General features: G+C 39.9%; 1 protein-coding gene across 2 annotated transcripts in view; it reads right to left on the reverse strand.

Annotated features, from left to right (window-relative positions):
* Positions 1–2,690: 2,690 nt before the first annotated feature.
* Positions 2,691–25,660, reverse strand: part of LOC135075809 (uncharacterized) — a 28,478-nt gene continuing 5,508 nt past the window's right edge. The window contains exons 2-6 of one of the 2 annotated variants that reach the window (XM_063970272.1): positions 5,968–6,147; positions 4,048–4,251; positions 3,533–3,604; positions 3,030–3,227; positions 2,691–2,756 (exon numbers count right to left, since the gene is read on the reverse strand). In XM_063970272.1, the coding sequence (XP_063826342.1) occupies positions 3,033–3,227; positions 3,533–3,604; positions 4,048–4,251; positions 5,968–6,147 (651 nt within the window). In that variant the 3' untranslated portion in view covers positions 2,691–2,756; positions 3,030–3,032. Of the gene's footprint in view, positions 2,757–2,801; positions 3,228–3,532; positions 3,605–4,047; positions 4,252–5,967; positions 6,148–25,660 lie in introns of those variants that run through there. The other variant, XM_063970271.1, reaches the window with a different exon arrangement.

Here is a 25,660-nt window from a genome sequence, read left to right on the forward strand (position 1 = left end):
ACTGGCTATTCGACCACATCTCTCCTCTCCGCTTTGGTGGAACGTGGGCCTCAGTCCGGAATGTTTATGTAGACAAAGTGGCGCTCACCATCAGCAGCAGGTTGACGTGCAGCAGCAGCCGCGCGGCGCACGCGACCCCGCGCCCGCGCCCGCACCCGCAGCCGCCGCGCCCGCGCGCGCCGCACAGCATCGCCGCGCAGGGGCGCCCGTCTGTCTGTCGTCACTGTCGCACTGTGCAGTGCTCGCCACTGATGATTTCAAACACTGCACATTTTCACTTAACACCCAAGGATCGAGCCGCTGAATTGGAGAAAAAAGTAGGTACTCAAATCTATTTTAGTCAAATCTTGCTCCCCAAATGCTATGATTGTCAAAATTATTCACGCTATGTTAAAGTTACCGTCAATATTTATCATTTTATTTTGTCACAGGGTACGCGCGCGACCGCCGTAGCGCGCTCGACAATGTGAATTTAGTGCGATGATAATAGTATCTTATCAACACTATCACACTAATCGTTCACCAACCAACAGCAGCTGCAGGTGAAAAAATTATAAATAAGTATTAAGGATAGTGTGACTCATGTATTGTTGGTACACATTATTATCGAGCTTGGGAGTTTTTTAATGGGCACAGGGTAGAGAACAAGGAAACGTCATGTTATAAAAAATATATTTTTATTGCTTGATCATTAAAAACTATTATAGATATTGTCTATGTAAACTATACTCATGAACGCGTCTGGTTGCGAGCCGATGCGACGCGACACGGCGCGTCACCACGCGTGTTGTGCGTATGTCTTATTGTCTAGTTTCTGAATTAACAACCTCGCTGATGTATTCTAAAGTTTACGTATATTTTATGTATTAAGTTTCATACACACTAAGCCAGCAAGCATGTAGGACTATCCCAATTGCTAGCTCAGTGTGAACTGTAAACTAGGGTTATTAAGCTACATATAATTTATAGATATCGCAAAGGCGCGAGGGATTCGTGTTTTAATAACTTGTGTGCGTTTTTTTTAATTCAATCGATTTTTATTTCAATAATAACATTGGAGGCATCCTCGCGTTCCCTGAGATATCTACCTACAGACTGCTGGGGCACGCGGCGCTGTAGTTTACTTACTCTTACACTATTTGGCACCAACGCATGAAACACCTACTGGAAGTGCCGCCGGCTGGCCCCCGAGGCGCGGGCGGCGAGTATTTAAAGCAAATCACAGCAAACTGTAATCACATCAGTCGACGCAGCACTAAGTGGTTGTCCAAGTATAGCACCATAGCCTCTCTCAGTTCCGGTAAAGGCAAGAGGTCGAAGGATACTGAACGGTTACAAACATCTTATAAACATTATCTCTCAATTCAAATCGTAACATGAATAATATGAGTAAACGTATCATGTTAAGTATAAAGGTACTACGATTGAAGACACCTCCCACGAGCGACGGCGATATGAGCGAACCTTATCTAGCTAGGAGCTACAGTAACCACTACTCCCAACATTAAACGATTATTGCTTATCATCTACAAATCTGTACTACTTACTAATATGGCAGTCTGTTTTCGTTACAAACATGACAAATATAATAATGTAAAAATCCATAGGCGGTAACATTTCGTACCGAATTAAAAATGTTTCACAATTTAGAAAAACAAACATAAAAGTACAAAAATAGATTCGAGGATTGTATAGGTATACAAATAGTGATGTGCGAAATATTATATTTATGTACACTGATACCATAATGATTATCTATAACATAAAAAAAATTACAGGTTTTGGAAGTTTATTTTTTGCAATACTTATTTTTGTGCTTTTTTTGTTAGATGTATCAATTGACAATACGTCACGTACAATACTCATTAAAATTATAATATGTAAATGCATAGGAAAACAGGAATGTATGTGAAATAGGTACATACTAAATAATATTCATAGTTATAAGCATGAATGAATTAGCGTTACTGTCCATGGGCGGCGTGGCTAGACGCGTATTCGGCAATTCGCCTGCATAGATCCGTCGACAGAGTTACGTTGTTTTGTTTAAGTAATTTGTATGTAAGCTGCTTAGCTGCCAGCGTCAGGCGTGGACCAAGCCTATAATGTCTACGTACGTCCGCACGCGTCTAGTACGCTACGCCACCGTGGACAGGAGTAGTGGAGTAGTGACGCTAACACATACACTTGTTGGCAGTGACGGCTACATTTTAAATTCGTTATTACCGAATAGTAAATGTTTTATGACTGACATCAGTCAGTATTGTTACTCTTTTCCGATTTTTTTCTACTGTCTTTTATCTATATTCTATTGCTCAGTCACCTGGATTCATTCGTCCTTACGATACAATCATGGTACCTAATCTAAAATTCGAAAATTGTATAACGCCGAAGCGATATGTCCGTCTCGGATAAAATTAACGAATCTCTCAAACGTCGTTAATATTTCCTCTCGGCTATATGTCGGCGTGGAGGATGAGCAGCGCGGCGGCGGGCGCGGGCGGCGCCGACGGCGTGGGCGGGCGCGGCCGGGCCGCTCGCGCGCGCAGCTGCGCCTGCACCGCGTCCCAGCGCGCGTCGCGGGCGGCGGCGGCGGCGGCGGCGGCGGCGGCGGCGGCGGCGGCGGCGGGCGGCGGCGGGGCGCGCGCGGGCGGCCGGCGGCGGCCGTGCTTGCCGGCGCGGCGCCGCGGCGGCCGGGGGCGGGGCGCGCGCGACCGCGGCGATGGCGAGCGCGCCTCCGCCGCGGCCTCTGCGTCCTAAAAATACGTAATTAAAAATTCAATTAATCACCTATATTATAACACCTCACACGCCTGTGAGTGAGCATTCTCTGATATCGAATGTACTGGCGTGTTGGTTTATTTTCATCTACTTTATCGAGAGACTGGCAGCCATGATTAATTTATGTAGGCACTAACTTTGAAAGGAACCATAGATAAAACACATTTTGTCAAAGTACATATTTGAATCAACTAAAAATTCATGTATAAATAGTAGGTAAGGTTAAATGAGCTTCACATTGATATTACCTGCTAGAAAATCTTGTCGAGAATGGTGTACATGCCGAGGTTGGCGCGTTTGCGCCAGCCGGGCGGCGCCGCGGGCGCGCCGCAGTCGCTGTCCTCGTCGGCGCACGCCTTCTCGGGCAGCGAGCCGGCGCTGCTGCCGCCGCCGCCGCCGCCGCCGCCCCGCCGCGCCATCCGCACTGCCATTATGAACGCTACAACCTACGAACGACGGAAGAACCAAGTTGATCCAGTGGCAGGCTTCTAAGAACTAGCGAAGCTGTTTTACCCGCACGCACCCGCCGCGCTGCGGTTTTGTTTCCAAAACCACGAGACCGGCTGTTCCATGCGATGGTTACGCAGCCGCCGCGGTTAGCAAGCGCGCTGCCGCAAGCGAAAGTCGCTGCGTGTGTTGAGAACACCTTTTTTAAAGTTATTTCCAATACTGAATCATTGATTGAATCAAAACCACTCTGAACAAAAAAAAATGAAAATAGCCGGTTGAGTAAGTAAGACGGAAGCCTGACCTGCAGCACGGCGCCGACGATGCCGAACACGACGATGACGAAGGCGTTGTTGGGCGCCTCGCGCTCCACCTCCTGCAACAACGGCCCGCTCAGCTCAGCTTTGTCTGTTTGCTCGCTTCGTCAAAGTCAAGCCTTGACCAGGCTGTTTTAAGTTAAAACTTTCAACGAAGCAAAACACTACTAATGACGATTAATAATGACGTTTGATCCCAGCGCGCAGCGTGACAAATCAATGTAGGTAGTTAGATAACAATTAGTAATATTTACTCAACTACCTACATTGATTTGTCATCGATATCTTAAATATTTTGTTAGATTACGCAGTTCACTATCTATCGACGATTACAACGTAAAACACGAAGATAAGTACTGATAGTGAATTGTTGGAATCTGCTATTGTTAGAACATGGGTATTCTATTATGTGAATCATGCAGGTAATCAAAATAATATGAAGCCTCATCACCAAATTGTGGTGGTGAGCGGGCAGCCGGGCAGTGCGGAGTTGCGGACGCACCTCGAGCATGTCGTAGAGCGGGCGCGCCACGTCGCGGTAGCGGTCGACGGCCAGCAGCGCGGGCTTGAGGTCGTGCATGAGGTCCATGCCGTGGCGCGCCAGCGCGGCCTGCGGCGCCGTGCGCCACCACGCCGCCAGCGACGCCGCCATCCACGCGCCGTACGCCACCTCGCTGGCCGCCAGGCACGCCACGCCCGCCGCGTACTGCAAGCAGACACCGCCTTACTGCGACCACCTCTCAAGCGTGATGCCAGTGATGCGCCTGCTACATGCGTTTCGATCACTAATTAATAAGTAACTGACTGACTGAGGTGTACCAAGGAAACATAGATACTTGCTTTTATTTATCTTAATCCTTTTAAATCATGAAAAATTCGCCGTCGAAAAAGACTCGTTCGCCCGTTAAGCGAAAGGACGCAAATTCGCTATCGATTTTTTCAAAATTAGCCTAAAGAAACTCTCAGGCCATCACCGAACATCGAGCAAACAGTTTTGAGACAACAAAATAACAAAACAATAATTTGTTGCTAGTGATATCTATGGTGATACCTACATAATATTTTCCTCAAAATTATTTGCGTCATTGTTATTGAGAAAGAAATTACGAATGTTTAAAAGGTTAGTTTCGCACGATTTCCTGAATCATGGTCATGGTGGGTAATTATGCCGGTAAATCCCAAGGGTAAACCATTGTAGGGGAGAGGGGGGCAGCTTTGGACAGGGGCAGCTTAGAACAAATGAATTTAAAAATCACTGGTTTAGGCTACAATGGTATAAATCATAATTTATATTGCCAGCACTGATGCGCATAGCCGTCACATCTCATTTTTAATATCTAACTGTAGGTTAACCGGCAAAAGTGTTTTTTTGTTTTTGACTGCCAATTTCGCACTTTTTTATTTTGGTTCTAAGGATTTTGTGGACGTAGTTTTATAAAATAGTGAGTGGTTTGTTTACTATATGGAAGTTTAAATAGTTTCAATGAAGATTTGATAAGAAATTGCGATATAAAAGTATGTTCCGTTATTAAATTTATGTTTTTTTCTGGAAATAGACCCATGGGGCAGCTTTGAACGAAATGGTTGGGGCACCTTTGAACTTTATAAATTTTCTTTTTTAAGTGGTATTATGAAACCTTAAGTTTTCTAATACTTCGTAGAAGGTTTTTACATAAAAAATAAGCAGATTGCTTTACTGTGACAGATAAAATTTCAAGCTGGGTGAAGTCCGGGCAAAAGTTAGTTTTAGTAGTAGATTGATATTTTTAAAATTATGCAGTTTTGTCTTTGATGTGTCATTAAACAGAAAGTTTATTAGAATTTAGTTAATTGATATATCTTATATTTACTTTTTTTAAATAATATCCCTAAGTTTTGTGTTACTTTGTACAGAGTGATGTAAAATACAATAAACATGTTACATTGATCCCAAATGACACTGATCATTTAAAATTTTGTTTATTAATTATTTTAAAAATACACATTCATAAATATTCAGTTTAATTTCATGGAAAAAAATACTAATTCAAAACTGCCCCAGGCGTGTTCAAGGCTGCCCCGACTACGGGGCAGTTTTGAACGTTTACAGGTCTGTGCAAAAATCTAAATATCTTAATAAGCGTTCATGAATAATTAAGAAGAACATCATTATTTTGTTGTGTGATAACCATGACCTCTATCTAGGAAGAAATAATTTATGAAATCGTTCAAGTTTGGAAGATATTTAATAAAGTATGAAAATTGTTCAAAGCTGCCCCCCTCTCCCCTACCTATGTATAAGTTAACTATTTTTATAAACTAGTATTTTTTTGGTCAGGATTTCTTCCACGGTACAATCTGCATGACATGTTGCAGTTGGAACGCGAAGCTCAGACGGAGCGGAGAGCGGGGTGAGGGGTGCGGGTGCGGAGAGCGGACGCACCAGGCGCAGGCAGCGCGTGGCGGCGGCGAGGTACACGAGCGCGGCCAGCCACAGGCCGCACGCCAGCACGTAGGCGCACGACACGCGGTACTGCGCCGCGCACAGGAAGCGGAACCACGTGTAGGTGCTGGGGTCCCACGCCAGCCGCGCCGCCGTCGCCAGCATGGCTCCGCTGTACATCTGCAAGTGCAACGATACACATTATTACCGCATGCCATACTAACCATCATGCAGTATTGTATTTCGCCACAGCACAATAACTTCCTATTCTACGATTTAACCGATCATCTTCTTGCCGTTAAAATACAGATAGGGTTTGAAACCCTGAGCTGAGTAACATCATCAAATACTGTGGGTAAATTACCTGTCACAACGTGGTGAGCATTTTTAGAGACTACCGTACTGCTGCGAGACACTATGATTAAGGGTAACAAAAACCGAACCTTACTTCCCGATACAGATTAATAATATTATTATGCTCTAGAGGTTTTAGTTTCAGTTGATCGATCGACACGAAGTATTGTAAATTCTTTTATCATTCTCGTCAGGAAAATACATAAAGTTGCATGCTCATCGGCGCAGCTAGTGGGTTATGTGGGGCTCTCACTACAATCCAACTTTTCTCATCATTACTGTCGTCAAAGCTTCATGTCAATTGCATCTCGTCATTTCTAATAGATCGTAATTGAAATGACCGGACCCCGGTTAGTAGTTCCAAACTTCGGATGAGCTCCCACTTAAACAGTTGAAGTACGAAGACAATTATCGGCGTGGGTTGCGTAAGAGCTGCAGTCAGAGCGGCGACAGGCGGTCAAATAGCTCTCCGTCGATTGTCATTGATGAATATTAAACACAATACTCGTAGTAGTAGGGAATTTAGTGCAATGATTTGTATGGAGACCCCTCCACTTTGGTATAGAAGGCTCATTTTTGCAACAGTGGTTCTTTGGGTGCTCCTGAGTGGATTTCCGTCGGTAGACATCGGGAGCCCCCCCTGTGGTAGCAGGGGGAGGGGGGGCAAGTTTCCTTCCGCCGCGCTTCACTTTAAGGCCCATATCTTCAAAAGTATGGGTATTAGGGCAAGTGTGGTACCATTTTCAGATAATTAAAGGATGGCGAATTCATTTCTAGAACAAACTTTTTGCCTTTTAATACAAAAAAATTGAAATATTGAGCAAAATTCACAAAAACCAAAAAGTATTTTTTTAAATAAACGTCGTTTACTTTTAAACCACTGGAGATAATCTAATGAAAAAAATATGACCTGAAAGCTACATTTATCAGGATTATAAATATATACCATTGTATGGTACTTTTTTCGCAAAAAGTAGGTGAAAAAAATTTTTTCTTCAGGACACAGCGGGCGAATTTTATTGCGCATCGGAAAAAAATATTTATTTTATCCATGAATTCATACTATTTGGTTCATAAGCAAGCAAGGATTATTATTTCAGAATTTATTTAGAGTTGCTGGCACATCAATCTACCATGATTTGTATTTTTTCTTCAATTGATTTTGAACTCTATGTGTGAGACATAAGGTTGAAAATAGCTTAAATACATTTTAATATTGAAAATATCATAAATCATTTTATATGTCCGCAAAAATATAGAGCAATTCACGAAAAAGAGCGATTTGCATAACTTTAATACAAGAAACAAAAATAAACTTGCCGTTCCAAATTTCAGATTGCATAAGATTGGTAATTCATTTATGGGAAAATGTATTAAATTCTTTAATAAATTACCACAAACTGTTGTAGAACTACCCATTCATAAATTCAAAGCACATATTAAAAGTACCTTAATGAAAAAGGGCTACTATAAAGTCGATGATTATTTAAAAGATAAAAATGTTTGGGATACGTTACTGCCTAGCTCGCATAAATATTTATAACTTTGTACATTTTAAAGCATGTAAACCTTTGAAAAAGAGGCTGACAATAGTGACTGAGTTTCTTGCGCTGCTTCTTCTCAGCACTGGCCCATTTATTGTCCTGAAGCAGTGGTAGGGTTAATACTGGGACGTGTAAAAGTGCTTTTTTTAAGCCTATTTACAGAAATAAATGAGTTTTAATGAGAGTTTTTTAGTTTTTAAAGAAAGCACTAAATAAAGAACTTGAATTTGGCTAAACGTCTTAATGATTAATTATTATTATTTTAATTAACACTTATTTCTACACTAGCTTTCCGCCCGCGGCTTCGCCCGCGTGGAATTTTGTCTGTCACAGAAAAACTTTATCGCGCGCGTCCCTGTTTCAAAAACCGGGATAAAAACTATCCTATGTTCTTTCCCGGGACTCAAACTATCTCTATGCCAAATTTCATCAAAATCGGTTGCGAGGTTTAAGCGGGAAAGCGTAACAGACAGACAGACAGACAGACAGACTGACAGACAGAGTTACTTTCGCATTTATAATATTAGTTGGGATACTATAGTACCAGTGATTTAACGGAAAGGTAAGTGGGAGGAAAATGAGGATTCACAATCATAGTACGGGAGATATTTTTAGCACAAAGTCTACGGCTGTGAGTTGTGACCGTTTTAGTTGTTTTTTTTTTCAGACTACCAGCTTCTGCACTACTTCTTGCACTTACATCTCACTATTTCCAGGCAAGCTACGGGCAAACCGGTTCATGTAGGCTCCATGTTGCTATCGACTCTGGTCCACCCCCAACCAGTCCTATACGTTTGCAACTAATACTATTGTACCAGTGATTTACCGGAATGGTAATAGTGTTAGGAAAATGAGGTTTCACAATCATAGTATGGGAGATATTTTTAGCACAAAAAGGTTACGGCTGTGACCGTTTTAGTTCTTTTTTTTCAGACAGCACCAGCTTCTGCACTACTTCTTGCACTTACATCTCACCATTTCCAGGCAAGCCTCGGCAGCTACGGGCAAACCGGTCCATGTAAGTAGGCTCCATGTTGCTATCGACTCTGGTTCACCCCCAACCAGTCGGGTAAAGGGAAGATTGAGTCGGTTGCTTGCACCTGATCCTATACCTTAATCCCTTGATATACTACCAGTAGCCAATGCTGATACAAAGCTGTCTGGGTTATCTTATGTAGGGCCTAAGCTAAGCTAAGGTAGGTCTAAGCGTAGTCCACAGCGACCCATTAGGATCTTTATGCTCCCTTTTTTTATTCCCTATCATCCAAAAAAATCCTATCCATTAGGTGAATTAAGCGTCTGAGTGAAAGCCCGATTCCCATATTCAATCCTTGTCCAAATCCAGATTACAACTGTCAAATTGAATTCAGTTTTAGATTATATTTCCAAAATTTTCGATGCATTTACACTTTAATATTGTTTAAATAGTCTTATAAACAATATAAAAATGTAAAAACATCAAAAACCGCAGTTATTTTGGCCAAAAACATATTAAAATTTGACAGTTGACAATCCAAATCCGTATAATTTGGATTAGGATTGAATATAGAAATCCAGCATAAGTCTTCTGATGCCGGATAAGCTGACCCAAGCAGACCCATCCTTACAGTATTGATTCATGTATTCCACGTCATGCTCGAGAGCTGTCTTCTGTTGTTAGGCCCATTTTGTGGGACATGTGGTTCGTTCCATAATGCCCAGTTTGCGTACCAGTAATTGCTTGGGCTTACCTTTTATTTCCGCTTAATGAGTTTTCTCCATGGCCCTGTAATTCCCTTTAGGAATGATTTGGAGAGGCTTATATCGTTGGAGCTTTCCCATTCAGCACTGTGCTTCTTGGATATGGCCATATTATGGCCATGAGGTATGCTGTTAGATAAAGGTAAGTATCAGTTCTGACCCAATAGGTATCGGCTCTGACCCTAGTTTCGCTAGACTGTCGGCTCTCCCATTGCATTCGATCCGTGTATGTCCAAGTATCCCACATCAGGGACACTTTTTCATGCCTTCCGAGTTGTTCGTCTTTAAGATTGCATCTAGAATAATTCTAGACTCAACCTTCACTGAGGCGATGGCTTTGTTTGAGTGCTGCCTGGCTGTGGATCAGGATGTAAATATTGCATTTTTTACACCCCTGTTCTTTAGTGAACACATAATTATAGCGTAGAATTCAGCTGGAAACACTGTAGCAAACCTCCTTAAGCGTTCTCACTATGTTCGAAGTGTTTACAGTAGACGCCCGTTCCCGTTCCCAAGGCCATCTTTTAGCTGTCAGTAATCCAGATTAGGCTGTTCTGTTGGGATATTGGTCCTCTTTTCTAGTCGTCCCTTGTTCAAGATCTATCCACTTATTAGATCAATCCAAGGGGTTCGCGTATAGGATTAGTTGCAAACGTATAGGACTGGTTGGGGGTGGACCAGAGTCGATAGCAACATGGAGCCTACATGAACCGGTTTGCCCGTAGCTTGCCTGGAAATAGTGAGATGTAAGTGCAAGAAGTAGGTAGTGCAGAAGCTGGTACTGTCTGAAAAAAAAAACAACTAAAACGGTCACAACTCACAGCCGTAGACTTTGTGCTAAAAATATCTCCCGTACTATGATTGTGAATCCTCATTTTCCTCCCACTTACCTTTCCGTTAAATCACTGGTACTATAGTATGTAGAAATAAGTGTTAATTAAAATAATAATAATTAATCATTAAGACGTTTAGACAAATTCAAGTTCTTTATTTAGTGCTTTCTTCTTATGATATTTCAATATTAAAATGTCATCATCATCATCATTTCAGCCACAGGACGTCCACTGCTGAACATAGGCCTCCCCCAAATTATTATATTAAAATGTATTTAAGCTATTTTCAACCTTATGTCTCACACATAGAGTTCAAAATCAATTGAAGAAAAAATACAAATCATGGTAGATTGATGTGCCAGCAACTCTAAATAAATTCTGAAATAATAATCCTTGCTTGCTTATGAACCAAATAGTATGAATTCATGGATAAAATAAATATTTTTTTCCGATGCGCAATAAAATTCGCCCGCTGTGTCCTGAAGAAAAAATTTTTTTCACCTACTTTTTGCGAAAAAAGTACCATACAATGGTATATATTTATAATCCTGATAAATGTAGCTTTCAGGTCATATTTTTTTCATTAGATTATCTCCAGTGGTTTAAAAGTAAACGACGTTTATTTAAAAAAATACTTTTTGGTTTTTGTGAATTTTGCTCAATATTTCAATTTTTTTGTATGAAAAGGCAAAAAGTTTGTTCTAGAAATGAATTCGCCATCTTTTAATTATCTGAAAATGGTACCACACTTGCCCTAATACCCATACTTTTGAAGATATGGGCCTTAACCCATTAACGCCCAAATCAAAACTACTGTCAATTTCACATAGCCAATGTTTATTTTCTTTATAAAAATACTTTAGAAATAATACTAAACAGGAAGAAATTCAAAAACAAAATCAGAAGTTAGGTTTTCAGGGGTGTACTAAGTTTAGTACAATGGGCGCTTATGAGTCATATTGAGCAAAGTCTTCTCCATCCTGTCACAGTGTTTTCAGGCACTTTCAATAAGCTGTTTTGACTCTATTGAAACACACAGTAATTTTAAGCTGTCAAATCAGCTTGTTTGCTGGTTTATTTTGATTATAACCATTATTTCATATTTTTTCTCCACCAACTAGAGCAAGACTACCTACTTTTATTTATCTTTTATAGGTCAAATATATGCGTACTATATATTTACGAAATGCTAGCTGATCTAAGCGACTATATGGGCTTACTATGCAGTGCAGACTGCATGCATTTGAAATTGTCATGTCCACCATATAAGCGAACAAGACCCATCCACCGCTTTTTTTCCTTTTATCTCAGTTTGGTAAAGTTCTATAGACTAGCCATCTGATCTACCCCACTGATCTTCTTATTATACTGGAGCTGGACACCCTGTGGTGCCTAACTCAACTTTTTTTTCTCAAGACACCCCATATAATGACCTTTCCCAATGGTTCTAAAGCATCAAAATTTGTTCCAATAGTACCCACATTATTATCTTTCAATCAATACTAATAAAATTATTTTTGCCTTGTCGAATCTGTCTCTAGGCTTTTTGTGAAAATCTTTATAAGTAATCAAAGGATACCGTTTGGTTCTCTTTTCACGTGTGGTTCCAAAAACTATGTAACTAAGTCTCTTTAGGTCGACAAACAGCTCGTAATTGGGAAAACAATATGTTTCTTTTTGTTGTCTGTAACCCCATAAATAAAGAGCCATGTTATCAAAAAAAGAAAACAATGATTACACATAAAAACTATGAAGAAACAAGTAAACACTCTAATAATAATGCCGTTATTGTACTATTTTACGTAACATGTCAAGCGCCCATTGTACTAAACTTAGTACAGCATCACTTTGGGAGTTATAGCATGAAAAAAAATCCATGAAATGAACTTTTCTAGGTATTTTTTATTAGAATATGTTGTTATCTAATACACAAACAACATATTTGGTATTTTGTGTAACTTAAACCTTGCATAAAAAATTATCAAGTACCCACTAGAGGATACGAAAAAATCACTGAAACGAAATCGCAAAATACCCCCTTAAGATCGTATAATTATGGTCTGTTTCATCTCAGGATATAATGCATAGACCTTTGTTTACTGATTGGAATTATTTCCAGAGTAAAAATACCCACTAAATCAGATTTATCGTAACTTAAAGTTGTGTACTATTTATTGTACGGCGGGCGTTAATGGGTTAAAGTGAAGCGCGGCGGAAGGAAACTTGCCCCCCCTCCCCCTGCTACCACAGGGGGGGCTCCCGATGTCTACCGACGGAAATCCACTTAGGAGCACCCAAAGAACCACTGTTGCAAAAATGAGCCTTCTATACCAAAGTGGAGGGGTTCTTGCACTAAATTCCCTACTATAGTCGCTCGAGAAGCCACTAAAAGCAATTGTTTTGTATTTCGCATGAAATGGTGCAGATCGAAAACAGTAAACTGGCAACAGTGGCAGACGTTTATAGCATTTAGATTATCTACTTTCTAGATTCTAGACACCACAGACCGCATAATAATCATTCGTACGAATCGGTTGTCTGTCTACATAAAAGAAGACATAGAGCACCATCATAACCAAAAATGATAATTACCTACCTACTACGTAATTATTTACAACCGTCAATATTCAAAAAAGCAGACACTTTTATAAACGTCTAACTTTGAAGCAGTTACAGTATTTATAAATCAACCAGTGATTGAATGAAGATCTCAATTCGAACAATAAGACATCAGGCAATGTAGGTATAAGGCTTGTGTCTGTTTTCTACTTCTACTTTAGCTATCGTATGATTAGGGGCACCTTGTGCCCATGCTGTAGCTTGTGTTTGAAGGAAGCGGGGAATACTAAAAGTAAAAAACTTAAATGCCTGTAATTTTTTGCCAAGCTCCATGCCAAGCCCCAGATTTGAAGTAATTTAGGTCGCGCCTTTTAAATGTGAAACAAGAACGAGCATTTTAAAAACTGATTTGATCAGCAGGCCGTGGATTGGGCTCCGAGTGAGATAAATGAGCTAGTCGCTCTACTCTACGAAGGCTTTGTTGCGACGATATAACGAGGCCCTCAAGCCCCTCGACCTGAGGTGACAGTCGCGGGAAATAACCCACTGAAACTGAGGAACGCTATTATTAACTTTATCAATAAGTCATACAGAGCACATACCAACTATGCGGACTCCATTAAAGGTAATTTATTTTATTGCAGTCACATTATTGAGATGAAGTCACTGTTAGCTCTGAGAATAATTAATTTATTCATCGGCTACGTAAACGACGAGATTGTCTTTGCTCGAGAACAGAGCTACGTTATCTAATTTTGTTAAACGGTTAAATGCAAATGAGGCTAATTAAGTATGACCACAGAATACACAATTGATATGACGTACACCTACATACAATCCGATAACAAACTATCATTCATAACTTTTATATGCATTTGTCTTTTGTTTAATCAGTTTAATCATCATCAACGATCTGTCGCTGACGCTGCAGATGCCAGGCGCAGCGTAAACGCGTTGTTTTAGCCCGTGACCAACTGGACGTGAGTGACATACCAGCCAGATTTGTTGAAAATGATCGTATGCAACGCAAATTTCATTGTTATACAATAATTATTATTGTTCTTATTATCCTCACTCCGCCACTTCAGCAAGCTTATCCGGCCGGCCACTCCGCGCCTTTTGCCGCCCGTGTCGCGGTCGGCGCCTATCGAGTGCCCTCTGGCACGCAAAGTAGGTACATACGGGGTGCAAAATTTGAGGGAGCTGGTGGGTGCTTGAGAGTGGGCGTGCCCACCTCAGAATGGTCCGGTGCTGTGAGCTGTGAGAATGTTCTTGAGTGTGTTTTTTAACATGATAAAAATTAAACAAATTAATAAATTGTACATAACCTACCCTCTCTTATAAAGGACGTCACGTGGTCTCGAATACCTCCTGCCTGCCCCGATTCAAAAAGTGTTGTAACTACAGCTAGTCAGCTACGCAAAAACAACAAATTCAATTGACCCATTTATCACGAGTCATCATAGACAGCACAATACACGACCCACATTCGCGATCTCAAGTTCACGCGCGGAAATGGAACAATGCGGTCGCAAACTTGACCGGCCCGCGGTCACGCGACGCAACTATTTCATGTCATTGTGACATAACCCCCTCATACAGATCGCCAGGCGGTCAAGCCACCCAGTAGGTATCACATAATACCCTATGCGTGCATAGCGCCTGCTTTGTATTCTTTATTTCTTACTTCAAAAGTTATTGACTCTATCCGGTTATTGGAATGAATATAAAAGTCGACTTAATTCAAACAAATTGAACTTCTCGTCTTGAGTGGAGGTCGCGACGTCAAGGGCCAAGGCTTACTTCTTCTTATAGTAGGAATATAATATTATTTTTCATATAGTATAATTATTTATTATGCAAAAGAAATAAATAAAATACAATTAACTGCGTTCTTAATTAGAAAGAAAGATACATTTATTACAATGGACATCACACACAAATAATGAAAGAAGAAAAAAACAAGAGTAAACTGAGCAGTGCCACAGAATAAGTAATATGCCACCCATTCACCAACAAGATGCCCACTGCAACGGGACCCCACTCAGCATAAATAGTAATATTAGTATTACTAGTGCACAGATAAAATTAGGCATTAGGTTACCTACCTGCTTATCAGCTTTTAATAAAATTAGGTAGTCAAATGTCAACTACTAACATGAGATGATTTAATAACATTCATTTTATAGCGTTTAATATTTATTCCAGTTATCGGCTGCAACAATTCAACCAAATGGTCATTTAAACATACACTATTTATAGCAGTGGTGACCAATTGACCATGAAAATTCGTGTTGGATACCTAATACCTATTTATTTAGTTTTAAGTTAGATTCATTTATGTGTATTTTAGTGCAGTAGCAGAATTGCTAAAATCAAGTGGCAATGGGCGGGACACATAGCTCGTAGAGGCGATGGCCATTGGGGCAGAAAAGTTCTCGAGTGGCGACCACGGGCTGGAAGACGTAGCGTGGGCAGACTGGGCAGGCCTCCTACTAAGTGGACCGACGATCTGGTAAAGGTCGCGGGAAGAGGATGCGGGCAGCGCAGGACCGTGCATTGTGGAAAACCTTGGAAGAGGCCTTTGTCCAGCAGTGGACGTCATTTGGGTGAAACGAACGAACGAACGATGTATTTTAGTAGCTACTAACGCCTACCTAAATTTTCATAGCAACGTTTTCTATTGTCGCACCTATACTCGTACGTATGTTACTATGTTCCACATTTATTAGTCTGACATTTCAATAGGTACACACGTTCTGATTGTAACTGGTATACGAGTTTTATTTTTTATTCCTGAACTCCGTAAAAATCAGTCAAGATTATAACAATCCGGGACGTTTCAAAGTTATTTAACCTTGATTATTATAAAAATAATAATATAATTTATTTATTCAAGTAACATGACTAATTTATTTGTTAGTTATAAAAGACCAACATATTTTAATAATGTAGAGTTGTACGAAGTCCATGAAATAAAATTTCAATTACAGGTCCACTGCTGAACTAGGCCTTCCCAATAATTTTCACAATGGCCGGTTGGTGGCGGCCTGCATCCAGCGCTTTCCTGCTACCTTTATGAGGTCGTCGGTCCACCTTGTGGGTGGTGCTTAGGAACGCAGCGCTTTCCGGGACGTGGCCTCCACTCCAGAACTTTGCTGCCCCATCGGCCGTTCAGCTTGCTAATCCATCGGGCTACTTAGTAGAGTTACTTACTGGTTCTATTTATTGAAAATTTTAAGAACTCCTATTTATTAATTTAATTTATGAATAGAACGCTAGTACAATTTACACTATTCAAACAAGTAACAATCAAATATTCTAATTGGACTTATTGCTTATCACTTGCATTGCATTGCAGTTGCAAAGTACAGTATTCCATAGTTAAGAATCTTGCTAAGATGATATGGAGTTGCGTCCAGGGACACCGACGCACAGTCACAGCGTGAGTCAGCCGGCCCGGTCCAGCGGGGACGATCAATAAAGCGAAGAAGCATTTAGAGCTGCGATTACTACTGTCCCGGTGACCACGTTGTTTCCCTATCGAGGACAATATCCTTCAGAGAATAAATTATGATATGCATTGTATAAATTATGGGGTTGTGTGTATGTTTTACTTCAAATGTATGAAATTTAGGGATTGTTGCAGTCAAAACTCATAATCGGTCAAATTGACCAAGGGCATCAGACAAAACCACTTTTAACTTAAAAGTGGTTTATTACAAAACCTCTTTATTCGACTGGAAAAATCAGACAAAAGTGATCTTGATCAAGGGCATCGGTCAAATCCACTTTTGACAGATTTTTGCAGTCAAAAGTGGTTTTGACCGATTATGAGTTTTGATTGCAACATATTGAATAATATTGATTGATAGATCTTCCGACACCGCCGTCACGGCTTGTTGCCCTACACAGCAAGTCGGCAGTCATCTCGCGAGTCGCCGGTCCAGGCGCAGCGGGCGTTCACCTCGCGCTCGCACCTCACGACTCCTTTTTTGTGTCACGACCGTGTCACCCGCGAGTCCCGCGACGCGACAATGACACGACACGACTGCCTTGTGTCGCGTCTCGCATTTTTACTGCAAGAGGCAGGAGCTCATTTGAGATCCTAATTATACACTCGACGTCAAATAAATCGCACCTCCCGTGACAAGCATTTTCAAACGTATGTATCCCCACTTCCCACCAATATTGGTACCATTTAAAAGCCTAGTTCTAACCTTCATTTCATTAAAGGAAAGGTTTTTACCCCAAAAATGTGTCTTTAGAAGGATCCAGAGTCACTTCTTCAAGAAATAGGTAGTTACGCTAGAGCCAACTTTTATGGCTATAAAACTGTTAAGTTGGGTTTAATTGCTATCCATCTGTTAAAGAGGACACGTGAAATCATTATTTGGTTTTATAACCATAAAAATTGGTCTAATTGATTCCATAGGTGGGCCCAAAGTGAGGTATTTTTTCCAGTCACATTTATGGTATATGTTAATCATTTATTAAGAAATTAAATGTGTTTTTCTTTAAGGATATTTATTGGGCTTTCAAATTACACCAATATTGTTGGGGCACCATGATTGTGTCAGAAGAAAATCGTTAAAGTTCGCGTCGCGGAAGGTGCGGTTTATTTGATGTTGAGTATAGTAAAACTGTTTTAATTAGTAGTCATAGTCATAAATTAATTAAATAATTAAGGTAGAGTACGGCTTAATTAAACATTTTTATTGGTAATTGATATTAATGAACATGTACGAAACCCTATGGACTCGAGTATAACTCGCACATCATGTCACACAGCTATCTCGGCCTTTAAATGCCTTTAATGTTAATCTTTGACACCCCTGTTGAATTGGTGTTGGTGGGCTGGACGCAGGCCACTACCAACCGGGTAACATGGAAAGCATTGGGGGAGGCCTATGTTCAGCAGTGGACGTCCTATGGCTGAGATGATGATGATGGGTTGATGACACCTGAAAACGTTTATTAGGTGTTCTCTTTGATACAAATTGAAGTTGATTTTTAGAGATTTTAGATCGAGAGGAAACGAGTCGTAGGTACTATCTCTCTACTGCTCGGATAAAAGGACTTACTTGTCTTGCATTATTTATACTGATGGGTCGGCACGCGGCGGCCACGGGATGACAGCCATTACGTTTTAGACCCAAAATCGTTACGCGAAAGTTATTCGGACGAAGGACTCATGACGTGAGCGAGAGCGTGACTCGACCCACGCAGTAATTACTCACACCCGATTATCACTGGTTACTGGCTTGTTAGTTGTTTGGGTGAGGAGTGCCGATAACACTATAAAATAACTAAAAATATTTATTACGGATAAATTACATCCATATGGGTTAGTAGTGTGGCTAACTATGTAAATATTTTATACGGGGATTATTATGTACGTACAACATACATCGTTTCAGGAATTGTGGAAAACCTTGGAGGAGGCCTTTGTCCAGCAGTAGACGTCATTCGGTTGAAACAACATACCTACATATTAATAAATAATACATACCTACATAGGTACCTACTTACTTATGTTCTTCTAACCTTAGATTAATAAAACCTAGATGGATAGTCTTCATACAAACGCTTCGTCAAGAGTGAGGCAAAAATCTTATGTCATTAGTGTCAATTTTGTTGGGGAGTGTAGACAGTGAAGGCGATTTTCCCGAAAGTAGGGAAATTTTTAATACGTTTTTATTATTTTATAATTAACAAAAACAAAACGCATCATGTACTTACTTATTTATTGAATTCAAAGTACCTACCTAATAACAATAAGATAAATCGACTTAAAAGTCTCCATTTCATAAAAAAGGAAGTGTATTTGTACGGCGAACAATTGGGTAATTCTTGTTACTGGTATCATTCCCGTATTTAATTTTTGAAAGCCAAATTCAAGCAAAATACGTGTCGAATTGTAGTACCTACTTACTTATGAAATGTAACACTGGTTACTTTATTTCGTTTTTCTGATGTATTTTAGACACCCTTTCACAGCACAAACCGTTTTAATTAATTAAAATTCGTCGGACGTGTTTACCAATTTTTCACTTTGACAGTTCATGTAACGTTTACGGGTGAGCCGTGCCGGCTCCCTAAAAACTGCCTCACCTTTCGTGCACTGACTATCTATCTAGGTTTTATTAATCTAAGCTTCTAACGCTATTTATAAGAATAACATGATCAAGTAATACCACGTAATTATGAATCATTATTAGAGTGAAAAACATAACAGTCATTGTTATTGTTGTAGCTATACCTGTAGGGTTTTACCACGAAACGCGCGGCCGAAGTGCGCTGGCGCACGTGCTCAGATGCCTACCATCCGAAGAAACTTTACTTGTGCGCCAACTGCCAACAATGATCGGGAGTGATGTGGGAATAGTATCAAAAATATAATACCCAAGCATGTACCCAAGTTATCGGCCGGCTCAAATCAAATCAAGAATGTTGAAGCTATTTGTTGCCCATATATAGTAAAACTACGTCAAAAGTCTGTCAAACTCCATACACCGGTTATGTTTATAGTTACTGAAAGTAACGTAGTGCAACCTGTGGTGCAACTCAGCCAAATAGTGTTTGTCTCTTTGTTGCGGACGTTGCGGTCGACGGTCCCAATAAAAAAACAATCTTAGATATTGGGATTGGGTGGGATTGTGGGAATGCATTTTGTTGATATTATTATTTATTTTTTTTAGTTAGCTTTTGTTTCAGCATTGTAACGAATACGTGACGTGTAGAGTACCTATGCAACAAATGACCATGAAATTCCTAAAATGAAAAGTTCATAAATTTAGTGTGGTCTTCATAAATACACATTCATATTATAATTAAATTGACAATGCAGCATGAAGGTTAACACTCACCTACTTTAAAAAACATTTTGCGGTCTAAGGTCTAATGGAAGAACAAACATTTTGTAATATTATGTAGTCATTTAACCAAACAGCAATCTCAGTTGAGTCTGCACACTCTGTACGGATACTGTCCTTCTCGCTTCTGGTTGGCAACAAAATTTCAATATAATGAAATATTTATAATACACACTATCGGGATCCAAAATGTATCATTTAAGGCTAAGTTATGAAGAATAGAGAAGCTATCGTAAGCAAAATTCTTGCTCCATTTTAGAAGAATTAATACTAAAGTTCGCTGCAGCGTTAAAACATTCTGTTGGTCGTCCAAAAATGCAGCGCTAGCTAGTCGCGCTTGTACGGATTGCAGTAGGTACAGCTCAGTTGAATAGAGCGAGTGTTCGTATCGCGAAATCTAGTGCATAGCAGGCCTGGCTCACTCCGCGCGGTACATCCGATAATTACCTACAGCGAAGCGCCCCGCCGGCGGGTATTATATCAGTCGAGTGTCACGCGCGCGCCCGTCAGGACGCTGGCGTGAATTGTAGTACCTAATTCTATGATCAAAGTATTATTTAAAAATGGACATAAAGAGAAAGAAATATTGTGCGGCGTTCGGGTGTTTAAATTCGAAAAGAAATCTACCGGATTTATCTTTTTTTTCGCTTCCCAAAGATGCTGAAAGGTATGTTGGCCATGTAGGTAATCAATAATAAAATTCTTAGGATAGTATAGGATTCTTCTTTTTTCTGTAATAGTATGTTTAATTTATCTGTCGTATGTTAAAATAGGTATGAATGAAAACATTGTAATAAAACCAGTTTTTTTAATCCTAATTAGGTATATTAGAAATGTTTATATCCGTTGTCTAGGACCCATAGTACAAGCTTTGCTTAGTTTGGGGCTAGCGGCGCAGTGTAAAATGTCCAAGGATATTTATTTATTTATTTATTTATTTTATTTTTACAAAGGTAAAATAACAGTAATACTTACTTACCTACATATGTACCTCATTACAAATAAGTAGATTAATTATTTTTTCACTAGACAGCAACCCTAACAGCGTAAGAAGAGTTCAGAGGCACGCGATAGAAAGAGACAAAACTTGTAGGTGAATAAAATTGTAGGTACGTAGTGCTGTGCGAGCTGAATTCCACTGTATCGCGTCGTAGCAAGACTTGCATTTATTTAAATCGTCTTGCGGAGTAATCCTTCTGTACCTGTACTATTACTTATTCTGTGTGCATAGTTAACACAGAATAATAATGGTAGTACCTACAACATAGTTAATAGTTATACATATACATATTAACGATCTAAGGCTATTTTGTGCTAAACTTATAGTAGGTACTATATTACTTAAAGATTAGTTGTTGGTATAGTGTCACTGTCATACCAATTGTTGTCACTAGAGATGAAACGGATATCCGGTAACTATCCGGTAGGCCGGATATCCGGCCTAAATTTACTATCCGGCCGGATACCGGATAGTAACTCACTATCCGGCCAGATACCGGATATTAAAAAACTATAAAAATTTCCTATTAATAAAATGAAATACATTAATCCTTGAGGTAAATATCAATACAATGGCTTATAATAATGACGGCTTTTATTTAAAGTCCAAAAAGTTACAAAAAAGCCATAATTAAGGCCTTTCAAAAAACTAATTTCTTTTTCTGAGCTATTCACTCTAATGATGAATACATAAATAGTAAATATCTGTTAAAGTCGAAATATTGCCAAATAAAACAGGTGACCTTTTTTTCACTGATGGTCTGATGACATGATGCAGTTCAGTCAGATTACGCAGCAAGTAAACTAATTTAATTTTCGCTATTCAATCACGCACTCACGATGGCAACCGAAATCGCCCGAATTGATCTTCCCCCTAGACAAGTGGCAAAATCGACATTCTATTCGAACCCCAGATCATAGAAGGGAATAGATGTGAGAAACGGGGGCGTGGCGCGTGTCTCCGCGATATGCCCAGAAACGAACATCGGCCGCGTAGCTAGGTTAGTCGCGATTCAGTCGTACTAAAGAAATGTTCTCCGATATTTTGGATAATGCGTCGTTACGTGCAATAAAACAAGTGAAACGAAGAACTACAGGAACAATGGAGTCATTTACTACATGTAAGTATTGCAAATCCATTGGTATTTTGGTTATAAATAAAAAAAACTTAACATTTTTACGAACGAATTCAGTGCCGTAACAGTTACTGCGATATCGAAATCAGTGGTGATAAAAATTCTAACACACTTGTACATTGACGATTTAGTTAGCAACCACTATACATAATATGTCATGTTCAACTACTGCGCAATGTATTTAATTTCTTCCGATATCCACTGTCGTGTGAAAATACACAGTACGGCCGCATGTGCCGGTCGTAACATAGTGCCGTGCTCGTGTTCTAATGCGGTTTCCTATTATCGATAAATAGAAGTAAATTATAATTTTCTATTTTGTAATTTTAAATAAAAAAATGATGTGTTACTTGCGATTATAAGATTTTACAAAAAAAAAATAACAGTAGAAGTAATTAGTAACTGTCAACTATGTAATTACTATAAGAGCTAGTTGAAAGCCTAATATAGGGATTATTTTTGATAAACATATGCGGTACGCAGATCGCCATAATTAAAAAGTAAATGCGTGATAGTAGTTAATAATAACGTATAATAATAAGAAGGTTTTCATACATAAGCATTTTGTGAAACCAGTTTCGAGCCTTACCCCTAGCGATTTAAAGTATCGATATCTTGTCGACTCCATTTTATCTTTGTTCTCTCACTAGCGTTTTCAAAGTGTGCGTCACGTCACGCGGCCATTGATTGGCCATAAGGCACGCCTTCTGGCCAATCACAGCACTTTTAAGCCGGTTGCACATGTTGTCGTAGACTCTCAGTCGCTTTGTTTTTACACAGTTGAATGTGTGTGTGGGAGCTGTGGTGGGGGAAATGTGGGGACACTGGTTCTCGTTGTAGTTACGCGCGACTTCATATCTATTCTCTTTCTATGATCTGAGATTCGAACCTATTCGATTTTCGAAGTGTGACTAGTCTAGTCTACTAGACCCACTGATCGCGTTCGAAGCATCCCTGTGCGGCGCTAAACTCTTCACAACTTGCAACGAGACAATGGGCCAACTATCCGGCCGCCGGATATCCGGCTATCCGGCCTAGCAGCTGGCCGGATATCCGGTATCCGGTATCCGGCCAAATAACTATCCGTTTCATCTCTAGTTGTCACATTGCGCCATATCCTCGAAGGCCCAGCTTATGCAAATGCTTATTCCACAACAACACGCTAAATCAATAACTGTCGACATGAAACCAACTGTGGCCTTAAAATGAGAGCCTTGAGTTTCATTTTCATTATATCACAACTAGGAAAATAAAGAGGTACTTATACATTATGTATGTATAGTGAATGCACTACATACCTACCTAATTGTTATGTTGTGTGTGACGCCACGCAAGATGACAGAAAGAAAATAAATAAATAACACATTATGCGACTTAAGTACCTGTAAAGATAGTGTAAATGTGAGGGAATAAATAAATAAACACAATATTAATATTTTTTTATGTAAAGGTGCTCCCTCACGAGTTCTCGACCCTCACCTGGAGCATTTTTCTCTGTAATGTAACTTGTCGAGTCGAGCATTACAGTATCAATATGAGCTAAACATTGGTGAGGAAAGAGAACTTTTTTTTTTATGGGACAGGATCACCTGGTGGTAAGCTTAACGCGGACGAAGTCACGGGCAGAAGCTAACTATACTAATATTATAAATGCGAAAGTAACTCTATCTGTCTGTCTGTCTTGCTTTCACGCCTAAACCACTGAACCGATTTTGATGAAAGTTGGCACAGAGATAGTCCCGGGAAAGCACATATAGTTTTATCCCGGTTTTTGAAACAGGGACGCGCGCGATAAAGTTTTTCTGTGATAGACAAAATTCCACGCGGGCGGAAAGCTAGTAAACCAAGCGTAGTGCAATGACCTAAAAAGCAGTTTTTTGTTTTATAAAAGGAGGTAGGTAGGTAATTACTGCTGTAAGTCTATCTGTTATGACTATTACCTATGTATGCCTCGTACCGTACAGAGTTATAACTAAGAGACTGCGGCGCGGTGCAGTCGTGCGACATAATCGCTCGGTCACACCAGCCACCCCGGCCAGCAAGCCGACCGCATATAACAATAAGCCACCCGCGAAACCGATTATATGTATTATAATCATTACTGTCACTAGCATCAAAAGTAATTAATGGGTGCCATATTGCAACAAAAATGTTAATTATAGTCTGATGGATACTACGGCAACTCAACCTCGGGACAACTCGACTCGGAGAAGTCGACCCCTGTCTACCTACCTAAAAACCGCTAAAAAGCAAATTTTTGTATGAAAGAGAGTCAATCGAACGTAACCAGAATGCTAAACCAAACAAGGTGCGTCTATTGAAGTGAAAAAAAAAATGAAAAAGACTCAAATAGAAAGACACGGGTGGGGCATTACACGCAAAGCGGACAGCGAAAATCAAGTCAGTTTTTGGATTTTGTTCATATTTGGATTAAATCTGATTAAATGTACTGCTATATGACCGAACCTGAACGGATGTGCATCATTATTTTTTTTTGATGACGCTTACGTCTTTCTTTTTTATGAGCGTTCAAAAAATAGGAACAGATTTTTCGGAAGCTATTGCCACAGTAGATAAATCTCATATAAATACTGTGCTATTGTTACTATTAATTTAAGCTTCTGCACATACATACAATGCACTGTGGCGGACTTAATGCCGGATGGCATTCTCTGCGAGTCAACCACGGGTCATGCAGAGAGAGTAAGGCGGTGCAAAAAGTTTATATTTTGGATAATATGCTATTACTAGCTTTCCGCCCGCGGCTTCGCCCGCGTGGAATTTTGTCTGTCACAGAAAAACTTTATCGCGCGCGTCCCTGTTTCAAAAACCGGGATAAAAACTATCCTATGTTCTTTCCCGGGACTCAAACTATCTCTATGCCAAATTTCATTAAAATCGGTTGCGAGGTTTAAGCGGGAAAGCGTAACAGACAGACAGACAGACAGACAGACAGACAGACAGACAGACAGAGTTACTTTCGCATTTATAATATTAGTTGGGAAGTTGGGATTACATTTGATTAAAAATAAAGTAACTATGGGACTTTTGAGAAGTCCTCAATCAATCAGATGACTTTTTATCAGAAAATCGTAAGCAATTAGATTTGCTTTGAATAATGCACTTGACTACGTGCTACTGCGTTAGGTAGTGGTAGTGGTAGTGTAGTAAATGTCAGTCATCAGGCATTCCACACGTGCACACCACGCGCACCTTGCCTACATCAGCCTACATGCACACATGCCAACAACGATGCATGAGGCATAAAATCAGACGCGTATAAGGCGAACGCCCCTTAATTATAACATGCAGTGCTCATAATTAATAACATAAAAGGTAAAATATAAAATATCACAAGATTCTTGCAGTGACTTGCAAGTATCCTACCGATGCTGGTATTATTCTCATATTAGTAAATGTAGAGCGTGTATCTAAGTCTATTCGTATAATTAATCGCATTCTATGATGTTTGTAAATGCATTTATTATGCGCGACTTCGTACGCGTGGATCCTGTTTTACCCCCTTCATTCATCTTACGCGGTTTAGATTTTTTCATACAAATGTTTTTTTCCGCTAATTCCCGTTCCCGTGGGAATTCCTAAGTATACTATAACCTGCCCAGGAGTATGAAGAATAATTGTACCAAGTTTCG

Source organism: Ostrinia nubilalis, chromosome 11 (assembly GCF_963855985.1).
Source record: "Ostrinia nubilalis chromosome 11, ilOstNubi1.1, whole genome shotgun sequence".
Lineage (NCBI taxonomy): Eukaryota > Metazoa > Arthropoda > Insecta > Lepidoptera > Crambidae > Ostrinia > Ostrinia nubilalis.